General features: G+C 39.2%; 1 protein-coding gene across 1 annotated transcript in view; it reads right to left on the bottom strand.

Annotated features, from left to right (window-relative positions):
• Window positions 1–390: 390 nt before the first annotated feature.
• The window catches only part of ADAM7 (ADAM metallopeptidase domain 7), a gene marked incomplete at its 3' end in the record, with an annotated part of 52034 nt that continues 38460 nt past the window's right edge, over window positions 391–13964 (bottom strand). The window contains exons 17-22 of the mRNA XM_037028662.1: window positions 11417–11497; window positions 10211–10289; window positions 9568–9673; window positions 9153–9252; window positions 1417–1492; window positions 391–471 (exon numbers count right to left, since the gene is read on the bottom strand). Of these exons, the coding sequence (XP_036884557.1) occupies window positions 391–471; window positions 1417–1492; window positions 9153–9252; window positions 9568–9673; window positions 10211–10289; window positions 11417–11497 (523 nt within the window). The remainder of the gene's footprint in view (window positions 472–1416; window positions 1493–9152; window positions 9253–9567; window positions 9674–10210; window positions 10290–11416; window positions 11498–13964) is intronic.

The following is a 13964-nucleotide window of genomic DNA, read 5'->3' on the forward strand; positions in this document are numbered from 1 at the left end:
TTCTGTAGGAGAGAATTTCATTTAAACCAGAATTAGTGGTAATCATGTCATGTTCAAATTAAGATAAGTAGGTACTTCTAGGTTTCCAAAGAAATAAATTTTATAAAGTGTTTTTTGCTTCTTGGACTCAGAGTGTAATTTATTATCCTCAAGGTTTTGACTCTTTTTAAAGAGTGTAGTGTATTTTTATAAGAAAATACCAGAGCAAGGAGAATGTTTATGTTTGTATTAAGCTAAAGAAGATTTGACAAATATAACTTTTATAGCATGTCTACACTATGGGCTATGAATTGAACAGGCAAATATGACAGAAGGAAGTTGTCTCTCTTCAACATTTTCTGTTCAGACAAAGAACACTTGAAAAACTACCCAAATCTGTGTAGCACACACCGAGGAAGTGTTGTGAAGGCCTTGCGTCCAAGAGCTTCAGCCCAGCCTTGTGCAGCCATTCTGGATATCCGATTTCAAACTCTAAACAGAAACATATGGTTAAAAAATGAGTCATTTTTGGTAAAATCTATAAACATGTTCTACTTCAGTTACTTATTCATATCTACTAATGATAATAACTTTTCTGGATTCTGCTGTACTTGGCTCTCCTTAACCAAGGCCAATTAGGCAATTATTGTAAAACAAACAGGCCTGTCACAAAGGAAAAATCATTTCGTTTTTCATTACAAGAAGCCACTTTGCTTGCACGAGGAGTGTCCCTCTTCTCTCTCTGGTAGGCGACAGACACCGCCGTGGAGTGGTAGGGCCATTAGAAACATCCTTCTCCATCCCAACAACGACAGTGCATTGAGCAGGGCCTCCTGTCAGTGGGGGAAAGCTGCGTATTCACCCAGCACATTGTAGGAGCTCAGCCAAAATCAAGGAACAAACGAAAGAAGGAAAGGAAACAAAAACTCTGAGATGTAGCCAAACAGTCCTAACCTTGTCTCCCTTTGACACAAATCCCATTTTTGATAAATTTTCTAACACAGACTTAATAATTCAAAAGTGAAATAATCCCTCAGATACAATCACTTATTGGTTGGGTAAGTGAAAACTTTGATAAAGCAATTACGAAGAAAATCGGCACTAGAAATACCTTTTCTGTCATTACCAGTACTATTAGGTCCTTTAAAACACTTCACGAGAACCCACTGGTGTGTATACTCTGGCCAAGAAAAAGTCTGAGGAAGAAGTTTCATTTTTCATGCTGTTTCTAAATGGCATCAGCACTGATAAGCCAAACCAGCTCACTGCTTTGGTGGGGTTGGAAACTCTTGAATTAAAACATGCTCGGCTGGGTTGTTAGAAACATTAGCATATCAGGGGAAAATATTTCAACTATCCTATTATTTTGATGAGAGCGGAGGATATCCCAAGCCAATCAATGAAGATGCACCAAAGAACACAGAAGGATGCTAGCACCTGAACAATGTGAAAACAGGGAGGGACCACCTGCCATGGAATCTGTGAGTCCTCTTCGCTCTCTAATTGCAGGTTTCTACAGTAAGTAAATGTTGTGTCAGGAACCACACCAGCTATCACACGTAGACACACATGCACATGAGCACAGACACATACAGACAACCTTTTCTTCATTCATGAAAAATCTAAGACAGTATGTAAATTTCTATGGGACAGGCTGGGGAAGATGGTTCCGGTTAAGGGAAGTCTTATCAGAAACTATTTTTCCTTGTGAGCGTTGTGAATCTCTTCAACCATACATTTGGTAAGAGATTCCCAAACATTTTTCAAGTGCTAGAGCTTTCACTCAAAAAGCCTCTCTGTTGAAATTGGAGGAAAGCCTCCTGTGGAAGTTGACTGTGCTGGCCGAGTGTGCAGCGTCCCTTGAGACCCTCTCGTGTGATAGGCAGAGTCTGAGGAAGTACAGGCTGAAAACTATCTCAATTACACCCTTTTAGCCACAAAGAAAGACAATGAATGATAATTGCTAGATTTAAAAATACACAGTTGAGAGTCGTGGTGCTTTCAGCACCCAGTTCTGAGTAAGAACTACCCTCCTCTGATCTTGAGAATACAGGTGGCGACCAAGAGACTGTAGCATTTCAGTGGATCCTAAAGATCCTGTGATATCTCTTTTGTGACCCAGTCTCTAGTGCATGGGTGTGCTCGTTTGGCTTATTTGCTTCTCCCTTGTCAGTATTGATCAGAGAACACATCTCCTCAGTCAGTGGACAGTCCCCGGGCTGATTAAGGCCTCCTTGGAAACCATCACTGGGTTTTGACCCATGAAACCCAGGGCCAGGACTGGGGTGAGGTGAGCGAGGCATTCAACTCTGAAGCAACAGTGAAAAGAGGCACATTCAGACTCAGTCACTGTGATAATATTATAAAGCTAATTTCCAAGAATTCATGATGGATGCAACATCAATATTTTAAATAAAGTCAGCACCTGACCATGTCCTTGCATGAGCGACTGGGCTCCTCTTGTCCAAATCCCAGCCCTGCTGAGGCATCGAAAGTGCTCTATCCAAAAATGATATTATTGGATCATTTCCAGGACCCAGTGAATGGTTAAGTGCCCTCAAAATTATTACTGAAATGAACCAACTGGCACAACCAACAGAATGGAGGCAAGGGACTCTACCAGTGTGATGCAGTGAGGACTGGAAGAACCAACTGGAACTCTCTGCAAGGACTCTGCAGTTCTTTGCTGTGAAAGGTCACACTATGAACCTGCAATTAGTATTCAAGCAAGTACATCTCTTTCCCGAGCCTGTGAAATTAATTTTCCAGCCATCCCTGGGGCACAGCCCTAGTAAATGTACAAATATTAAAATACCTAGAAACAGTCTTCTTCCCTAGGTTGTTCTTCTGTGATAGCTGAGTCTAAGACCTTAGACTCACATAGGAGAGGAGCGAAAACTTCTTTGTGTATCAGGCTGTGAGTTGCACAAGGCAAGTCTGTCAGCCTCCGAATCTCAGTGTCTTTTACTGCCTGGGGGCCTGCGGCTCCCCAAGCAATTCCATCCCTTTGCACCTTGAGGGTGTTCGAGGGCTTTGGGAACTTACTGTGGTAACGCAGATGTGCCTGACTGAGGTCACCCCTGTAAAGTGCTTTCTGTCACCACCAGTGGATGGCAATATAACCAGAAAGCAAGTTCCAGTGGCAACAGGACCAAGCGAAGGCGTTGGCACCAGAGGGAAATGTAACCAGGCACCATTAATGCAACCGGGAAAGGACGAGAAAGACACACTGTTCCCTAACAATTTTTCTGAGAACTGCTCTTTGACAGGTAAATATTGTGTCAGACAAGCGCTGACTAAATTATTATTATGTTTATAATTATATGACAAATAATACAACAAGCCTAAACATGAGATTTGAGGGCCCAAACTCTCCTATACAATCTACATTTATAACGTATTATGGTATATACACTGTTAGTAGTAAGTTTATTCATATATTAAACAAATATTTATCAAGTTCCTCATTTAACTGTAAAGCCAAAGGTCCTTCAGAAGCTCACATTCTAGAAAGTAACCATATGTCCCAGTTCTATTTAAACTCCTCCGTGGCTTCTGCCACTATGTCACCAGTCACATGCTCAGGTCACCTTCCCCCACTCACTTCTGTGGGAGTGCACCTGCTTTGCATATTCACTTAAGGAAACTGTAATTATGAAAGTACTGCAACTGTACATGATGCATAGCTGATAATAAACATACATTAAGTGCTAAATATATACCAAGAACTGTGCTAAGTACATTTACATACACTTTCTCACTTAAACCTCAGGCAATTATATAACATTGACATATGGTTTCATCTAACAAAATCGTAGTATAAGCTTAAAACATGATCACATGATATTTTCTATCCATTCGGTTGGACACAAGACTTGTTTTCATCACCTTTGGGTCACCACTGGCATAATAAAAAGAACAAATGGATAAAAATAACAAGCCATCATACAGTTGGAGAAAGATGGTCTGTCTGTCCCTAAATATTCGAGTGAGGGTCAGTAGATTTTCTGCTCTACAGTCAGGTGTGCTCCTGGGGGCAGGGTGGCAGCATGCTCCACATTGTTGTGCAGGAAGGAAACACAGGGCTCACGGGCCAGGCAGGGTTGGGGCAAAGCACCCCAGACCCCTGGAGCTGTGTAGCCAGACCACCATGAGCCCCCGAACCCCCCAGTTGAAAATACTGGCATCACTATGTTTTCACTGGCATTGGCACCTAGTGATGGTCAGTTGATAGTTTGCTTCAAAATGGAAAGTTTATACTTTCCAAAAAAGTCCCACTGTGCAATTTCATGGGTATAATCTTTAAAGATTTTATTTATTAGTTATTTTGGAGAGAGGGGAAGAAAGGGAGAAAGACAGGGAGAGAAATATCAATGTCTGGTTGCCTGTTGTGTGCCCCCTGCTGGGGATGTGGCCTGCAACCCAGGCATGTGCCCTGACTGGGAATCGAATCAGCAACCTTTTGCTTCGAATCGCAGGCCAGTGCTCAACCAGCTGAGCCACACCAGCCCGTGCTAGTTGATAGGTATAATCTTATCAAGAATGCTTTTTCCATTAATTGATTTTTATCAAAGAAATGCCTTTACCCCTGGCCAGGTGGCTAAGTTGGTTGGGGCCTTGTCCCATACACCAAAAGTCTGTGGGTTTGACTCCCAGTTAGGGCACAAACCTGGGTCACAGGTTCAATCTCCAGTCAGGGCGCATGTGGGAGGCAGTGGTTTGATGCTTCTCTCTCTCTCTCTAATCAATAAATAAATTCTTTGGTGAAGAAATTAAAAATGCCTTTATAGCTTCTTAATCTGCACTCATAGGTGTTGTTTGTTTTGGCTTTTCTTGTGAGCTGAATGCACTGGCAAACATAGTTGTTGTTAAAGGCACTAAACAAGCCGCTCCCTGCAGAGATTGTCAGTTTATTTCTTAGGTCTTCATATATTGCTAAGATTATATATTACACATATATGTATATGCATATATATGTGTTGTTATTTTAATAACAATAGTGCAAAATATACACAAAAAAGCACAAGTACCAAGTGTAGAGGTGGATGAATGTTCACAAGTGAGTAACTCTGTGTGGCCAATCCCCGTCCAGATCTAAAAATGGAGCTTTATCTCCTGCTCGGAAGAGCCACATTTCTCTATTGTCACCAGTACTCTGACTTCTAACGCCACAGATTAGTGATGCCAGCTCTTGAACTTGATATCGACTGAATCGAACAGTTTCCTTGTGAATCTGGTGCCAGACTGTCTGGCTTAACAGTCTGTGAGATTTATCTGGGCTGTTGTGGGTATCGGTACTTCATTTGTTATTCTTAGTCTTTAGTGTTCCACTGCATGAATATCTGAGAACATGACTGTAAATATCTCTGGTGTCCACGTGTACACATCCCTGTTGGGTTACACCCGCGACAGGAACAGCTGGGTCATGGCCGCATGTATGACTGGTTCTAAAACATGTACCGGCTTCCCCCCATTGTTTAAACCTTTTACATCTTCATTTGCTGCCTGTGAGCGGTTTCCCTGCCCATCTCCCCACTGGCAATGGCTAGTGTTAACCCTTACTTATTTTCAATCAGTTCATGGGAAAATACAATACAGATAAAACAACATACACACAAAACAGATTCCGGGCTTCATGAATCATTTACAGTGGATATCCGTGTAATCACTGCATTGGTTAAGAAATGAAACTGCCATTTCAAGTTTCCTATCATTATGCCCCCAAATTAGTCACTTTCCTTATTTAAAATAATGATCTCTTCCTTGCAGGTCATTATAGTCTCAGCCCCAAATATTGATCTCTCAACCCTATAATTTAGTCCTGTTTTAATTTTCATAAGAAAAATATACATACACTTATGCATCTATTGCTGTTTGTGTAATTTTTTCTATTGTTTGAGGACTAGATCAAAGTTAACCTTTGTATGTGTGGATCCACAATTGCTCTGTCACCATCTGTGAAAAGGCTGTTCTTTCACTACTGAACTGCCTTTGCACTTTGTAAAACTCAGTTGGCCGTACAGATGGTGGTTCTCTGCACCTCCTGGATTAGGCCTCTTAAAGGTTTTCCTAGCATTGTATTACCATTTTCCATGTAAAGTTCTGGTTCATATTTTGTCATATTTATCCCAAATATTTCATATTTGGGTGGTATTTCACATTGTATTTTAGATTTTATTTTCCCATTTTTTGCTAGTATATAAAATATAGTTAATTTTTGTTAATTGTTTTTATTCTATAACTTTCCTAAATTTATTTTTTTGTTTTACAAAAAATTCTGCTGGTATTATAATTAGCATTGTTTTGAATCAAAAAATCAATTTGTGGAGAACTGGCAACCCAAAAATAGTGAGTCTTTTGACTCATAAACATGTATTTTACTCCATTTATCTTTGTTTTAAATTTTTCTCAATGGTGTTTCTTAGTTTCTTAGTTCCTATGTTTAGGCTTACAATTTTGTCAGATTTATCCTGAAGTATTTCACATTTTCATACTATTGTAAATGCTATTTTGTTATTTCATTTGCTTTTCTTGGGTTGTTCTTTGCTTATATATGGAACACAACAGATTTTTGTATACTAATTTGTATCCTGAAGTCTTATTAAATTTACTTTTTCATAATAGGATTTTTCTGTAGATAATTGCATATTCTGTAAGTCAAAGAAGTTATTTTTTCTTTGCATTTTTTTCCTTATTGTAATGGCTCTAATCCCAAGTAAAACATTGAACATAAGTCATGGGAGTGAACTTCATTGCTTTGTTCATGACCTTAGAGGAAAAGCACCCAGCCTTTCACCCAGGACAGTAGCTGTAGGTTTTCTTGGTAGATACGTTTTATCAGGTTCAGTAGGTTTCCTTATATTTCAAGTTTACTGAGTTTAATCAGGAATAGATATTAGATCTTTTTTGAATACTTCTCCTGATTTTATTGAGATGGTTATATGATGTATTATTTTAGTCTAATAATACAGTGAATTAGGTAGAGTGATTTTTTAAGTGGTAAGTGTGCCTTGCATTCTGGGGATTAACCCCAACCAGTCACAATGCATTATCCTTTTGACATATTGTGAGGTTTAATTGGCTAAAATTTAATAATAGTTTGTGCACCTATATTTATTAGAAGTATTGGCAAGCAGAGTTTTCTGTTGTAATAACTTTGTCTAGGAGGATAAAAGAGAAATACTTTCCTCATGAAATCACTCGGGAAGTACCCATTTTCTCTCTTCTTCCAGAAGAGTTTACATAGAATTGATATTATTTCATCATTAAACATTTGGTAAAATTCACCAGTAAAACCATATGAGCACAGTGTGTTCTTTGTGGAAAGCTTTTTACTATAAACTCAATTTCTTCGCTAAATAAAGGACTATTCAGGTTGCTTACTTATTCATGAGTAAGCTTGGTGATTTGTAACTTCCAAAAAGTTTACTCTCTCATTACACTGTTATATTGAAATTATGCTTTTTCATGATATCCTCTAATTTAATAAGTGTATGATCTCCTGTGATGTCGCCTTCTGATTCCTTGTTGGGAACCACTCTGCCTGGTTTCAGGAGTTGTAACTGCCCCCCATGGATAAGGCTGAGTGAGTGACCTTCAGACTGTGAACCACCAAGGAGACAAAGCTTATCTCCCTGGCAGGAGCTCTGCTTCTGCTTCATCCATCTCTGGTCCCCAAAGCTTGGTCAGTTAATTAATGACAGGTAAGACCCCTCAGAGGAGGGGCAACCTAAGCCAGACACGATCACTTGGGAGGCCCTCAAGGAAGGACTTGGGGGGCTGCAACAAAGAGAGGGTGATGAACCCTCACACTCCAGCTATTCTGACATAGCCTGAGTCCCCATTTCTGTCTGGGAGAAGTGCTTCCTGGCTCTAATCCACTTAAGCCTAAAATCTATGATGAGGAAGGCCGTGCAGCCCTTTGCGAGCTAGAGCTGGATCCGGGGTGATCGAGCATAAGAAAGAATTCACAAAGTCCTGTGAAGCCTGCTTTGCTAAGAGTGTTTGCATTCATATGATAAGGGTCCGAGCAGGAAGTGAGCATGTCTCCCAAAGATTCTGCAACCCCCTTACCTGACAGACACTGACTCAGACTAAGCCCTCAGATCTCTTTGAAATGTTATCTGTTGTTTGATCCTTGCCGTCTGACATTGATTGATGAGCTTTGCCTGTATTCCTGTGTATTACAAACCTAACCTAATAAAAGTCATTGAGGAAGGGGCTCTTGGTCTTTCTCCTGTGAGAGAGTGCCCACCTCTCATCCCCAAGCAGATGATGTCTTGGAAGTTTTATTTTCAACCGTGGTGGATGGCAGGACTTGCGAGCAAAGTCGCCCCCACAATTCCTGACAGTCTGTGCTCTCTTATTATTAGAAAATAATCTGGAATGCAAGGCACGCTTACCACTTAAAAAATCTGATCACTCTGGCTAAAGGTTTATAAGATTTATTAATTTTTCTCGACAAAGTGGTTTTGTGTTCATTGATTTTCTCTGTTATCTATTTAATTGGTAACCAGTCTAATACTTTATTTTTTCCTGTTCTCTGTTTACACTGATTCTTTATTTGTTTTACTTCTTCTAGTGTCTTAAAGTTTTGAAAGTTGAGGTCATTGATCTGCTCCTTTCCTCTTCTAACATAAACAGCACTATAAATTTTCCTTAAATTACTAATTTCTTGTTCCCTATACATTTTGAAATGCAGTGTTTCATTTTCTTATAGTTTAAAATACTTTCTAATTTTTCTTTGAATTTTTTCCTTTGGTCCATGGTTTCTTGAAACTTTTCTAATTTTTAATTGGAGATTTTCCCAGTATCTTTCTGTTACTGATTTTTAATACAATTTTTCTTGAGAACATATTTTGTGTGACTTCAACTCTTTTACATTTATTAAGACTTGTTTTTGTTTCAGAATACGATTTACATTTGTATTTTCCCTGTGGCTCATAGAGCAATATTTTACTCACCCAATGTAGTTTGCTCTGAAGTAGTATCTGCTTTGCTTGGGTCCTGCCATCTGCTCCTTCCCATGTGTAGACTGAACTTGGTGGTGTGAAACTGTGTTAAACTGTTCTGCATCTCCTACCTCATTTAGCTTTAGGGTTGGTTCCACTTCAAACACACACTCAACTGCTTTTTAATTAATTAATCAACTACTGAGAACAAAATTGTCTTACATGTAGGGGATGGATATCGGGTAGGATTGGCTCAGTCCTCGTCTGCTGCTCATCGCCGAAGTATCCTTTATTCTCCACTCCCTGCACATCTCGAGGGGCGCTGTCAGGAAGAAAATCAAATACTGACACACGATGTGGGAGAAGCTTGTGGTTGACATTAAGCCATCTACGGGGTTTTTTAAAGACTGATATTCAGGTTATATTCTATAACAATTAACTGTGAGGGAGCAACCAAAATTAGCATTTAAAAAAAACCATTGAGATGAGTATTAACATGAGAACTTGATTCACTGCTACACTTCCTTGGTCTTTGATATGAGGTTGTACTTCACACCTATCAGGGACCCTCTCTGGCCACAGAGCCAATATATTCTCAATCACGCTCTTCTTCAACATGCAGAAAATACAGACATACCTCTGAACTTGTTTCAGTTTAATACATTTTTGGTGACGGATTAATAATGTAATAGCCCCAACACCGATAATACCCAGGACAAGCACAACCACCAGGATGGAGATATCTGGAATGGGAAAGAAAAACAAAAAAACTGAGCTTCAACTAGGATTTCAACTTTAGGATGGTAGAATAATGACATTTAACTGAGCCGTTACAAGCCTGGTTCTCCATTTATTAAAGGTTTTGATTTCCCCTCTCCACAATTTTTTAAAAATATAAACCAAAGGCCAAAATATTATACAAATTATCATCTATATTAACAATTACTGCTCCACCCAAGATTCCATTATGTGTAAGGAAACCACAATCAGCAGAAAAGTTTTGGTTATCAGTTATTAATAGACTATAGAAAAAGCTTCGGTTGGTTATGGGCTCTTAGAATACCTAATTGGAATTTAACTAGGAGAAGATATATCAATTCTAAAAAGCAATGAGAGTAAATTCAAATTTTGGTATGTATATATGCAAAACAATTTTAAAAGACCATGCAAATGTATACAGAAACACAATATATATGTAGTACACTCAGAAAAGAAGTAAAAAGCTTTTTCACTGGCTAGGCTTTTGATATATGCAAGACAGTATATTCTAGGATGCTTACTGGTAACATTTATGGTCTCTTCCCAATCCACAAATACTTCTTCTTCCTCACACTGGCACTCGAGGTCGCTGCCATCCTCCTGGAAGAGGAGTCAACCACATGATTTTCTCAAATGACTGACAGAAGCTATATTTTGCACTTCATTTAGCCTGATATTAGCTAGTTCTACACCACACACACACACAGATACACTCAAACTTTTAAGGAATCAATGAATTAAACTGCACACTAAAATCAATTTCGGAAAGAAATAAGCAAACTAAATACAAAAATCTACCACCTTTGAAGATGGCCTTTGAACCAGAGAATGATTTAGACAAATTCAAGACCAGATAAACAAGATGGCTTGAGTGATCCTACCAGAAGGCATCAGTTTTAGTAAAGGAACAGTCCCTTCTAGGACTGACTAATTCACAGCATAATATTATCTGGGCCTATTATTATCTCCCTAAGCCTAATAACAAAGAGGTGATATCACTGAGGGATAGAAGTGATGGAGCAACACTCAGTTCATCAAAGAGCATTGTGAATGGTGAAGAGCACACACTCTTTCTGTGTTTAAATCTCAGCTTTTCCTTCCACCACAACTAAGCATGACCCGTTCTCTATCTGTAAAAGTAGGCATAGGAATTGGACTCACCTTTTAAGTTGTGATGAAGCTTTTAAAATTTAATATGTGTGTAAAGTGCTTGCAAGAGTGTCTGACACATAAGCAACTCTAGACAAGTGTTCCTGATTAATTGAGCTTAGAAAAGATGTTACCCACAAACATGGCTACTAGGTACTGCTATTATTGAGTAAAAAATGTGTAATGTTTTGTGGTTTTTTCAAAAGCTTTAGGCAAATGTTGAAGTTTATATAAGTTAACTATAAGTAATATTATAATAGGTCCAACTTCAAACTTTAGGTTTAAACTTCATATGTACATAAATTACTGGATTTCTTGATTATCAGTCTAATAATAAAATATATACTTGCAATACTGGCAATATCTATATGTAATATATGGTTCATCTCTTTGGATCAATTTTATTGACGATATGTAAAAAAGTGGTTCCCAAACATACATTTGATTTCAAACTCACTATGCATGCCTACATACATACATACATACATATGCGCATGCACACACATACATGCCAGGAATAAGCTCTATGTAAATAAATGTCTGGTAAGACATTAACTTAAAAAGGAGTCAAGTCTTACAGCATTTTCATTGCACTCAGAGGAGCAATTGGCTGAACTGTAGATCTTTTCAATGTTCACACATTCACCATGGCTGCACACCTAGAAATGATATAACCAAGGTAAATTGGAATGATGTGCTCGTAGAACTATGCTCTTGCATAGTTTTTAGTGTGAAAAGTCATGGGTAGAATCTTATGTGGAATAAGAAATCTTCTATTAAACTTTGATGGTCTTTTGAAAATAATGTACTCTACATTCAAATATTGTTATACACGGACTCCTTAATCATTGAAATGTCTACATCTTATTAATTCTTGAAATGTAATCTGCATCTGTTTTTGGTGTCACATCCAGAAAATCAAGACCAATGTCAATGAGCTTTTCCCCTATGTCTTCTTCTAAGTGTTATACTGTTTCATCCCTTATATTTAAATCTTTAATCCAGTTTGAGTTCATTTTTGTTCATGGCATAAGGTAAGTATCCAATTTCATTCTTTTGTATGTGGATATCCAGTATTCACACCACCATTTATTAGAGAGACTGTGCTTTCCTCATTACATATTCTTGGTGCTTTTGTCAAAGATTAGTTGACTCTATATGCATAGGTTTACTTCTCAGTGAGTGTCAGGAGGGAATGAGAGGCAGCCCAAGGATCAGCAAGAAGAAGAAACCAAGGTGGAGGGATGAAGGGACACAGGGAAGAGTCAGGATGATGTGGTTTTGGCCATTGGACATTGGAAAAGTGGTTGGGTTAGTGAACTTTGTGGTATTCATAAGAAAAGGGGTGGTTTGACATGGAGAAGGTGTAGAATTGAGGACCTACTATCTTTACTTTGGAATTTTATTGTTGGTTTTATTGATCCTACCTGATACACAGGGCTCCATCCGTCATTAAATTAATGGACTAGATAAAACTTATCCATGCTTCACATCGTTACAATCTGAGAATATTTCAAAGTATAGGAACAGGCTACTACAGGGAGCTTTTTGCTGATGTGCAATGGTACTTAGTACTTGTTAGAAGGTAAAGGTAGTTGCAGGATAGCCATGGGGATGTAAAGTACAGCATAGGGATCACAGTCAATAATATTGTAATAACCATGCATGGAGCCCGGTGGGCACTGGAAATATCAGGGAATCACTTTGTAAAGTACATGATTGTGTAATTACTGTACTACACACCTGAGACTAATACAAAATAATATTAAAAAATTAAAAATAATAAACTGGAAAAATCACATTTAAAGAAAAATACTTGTTCAGATACTTCCTGTGGACCTGTGTCCTTGCACAGGATCTTAGGTCCTCAGCAAGGAACTTGCAGCCATTCGCTCTGACACCAAGCAAGCTGGGTGGAGGGCTGTAGCGCCCTCTGGACGTGCAGTGCTGCAGGGACAGGGGACAGGCTCCTCTGTGCTGAACCAGGTCAGCGGTGACAGGCTGCCATGCAGTCTGTGCACTCAAAATTGGGTGCTGTCAGTGGCAGGGAATCTATTGCCAAGCCCTGCAGATACTGCTTCCATCAGAGAAAAGTTCTTCTGAACCACCTGCCCTTCCATTTCTACAGGAAACTCAGCTCCACCCCGACCTCAGGGGCCCCCGCTGCACATGCAGGCTGGCGATGACCTGAACGTTGTTACACAGCACATGATGTGCGTGATTGAACACGGGGGACTTTGCTTAAAACCCATGTAGATCTCTAGTACATGGAAATAGCGAGATATTTCTTATTTTTATTTTTAAATTGTCGTATGTATAATAAAGAAATAACTACAAAGTTTTACGGCCATTCTTCTGTGTCAGAGAACAGATTAATTTCCTTCCTTCCTTCCCTCCTCTCTTCTACTCCTCTTCTCCCCTCCATCCTGTTATCTTCGCTTCTCTCTTCCCTTTCCTTTTCTTTTCTCATTTGCTCTGCCCTAAGCTCTGCAATATAACTACGGAGAGGGCACTGGGGGCAGTGAGATGTTTGCCCTCTGGTCCTCTGACAAATTAAATTAACTTATAATGCATTTTTATTCATTATAGTTCCTTGTGTCTAAAAATAAAGTGTCAATGTAAAAATAAAATGAAAAATTCTGTAGCTAGTGTCTTGGTGAGACCTCTACAGACTGGCATTAGCCACACATGGATCCATTCCCTCACCAGGAACCGGTTCGAGAACAGCACCGCTGTGATCAGTGAATTTCTGGACTGAGACTGCTTTTGCAAAAGCAGGCGCTCTGTGTGGTGGTGCATGGTCACAATGTACTTGTAAGATCAAGGTGTGCTCCTTAGCAACTGCTCCCCTACCCGCCCCTTCGTCCAGCCCACTCTTAGTGGGGTTGAACGAAGCGGATGTTGTACTTCCACTTCGGACTGCTGGGTGACTTTCCTTACCTGAAGTGAATAAACAGTTGGTTGGTGTTGTTTTAATCTGCTGTGTCACACTGTAACTCTTTGAAAATCCCCGAACTTTCTAGATTGTGGTACACATAACTCAACTTTCACCAATAGAGATCTCTTATCAGTTTCGTATTTATTTAGTCCTTTTAATGAGACACTGTATAATTAAATATTTGGACT

Source organism: Sturnira hondurensis, unplaced genomic scaffold (assembly GCF_014824575.4).
Source record: "Sturnira hondurensis isolate 20B ecotype Veracruz unplaced genomic scaffold, ASM1482457v3 Scaffold0020119, whole genome shotgun sequence".
Lineage (NCBI taxonomy): Eukaryota > Metazoa > Chordata > Mammalia > Chiroptera > Phyllostomidae > Sturnira > Sturnira hondurensis.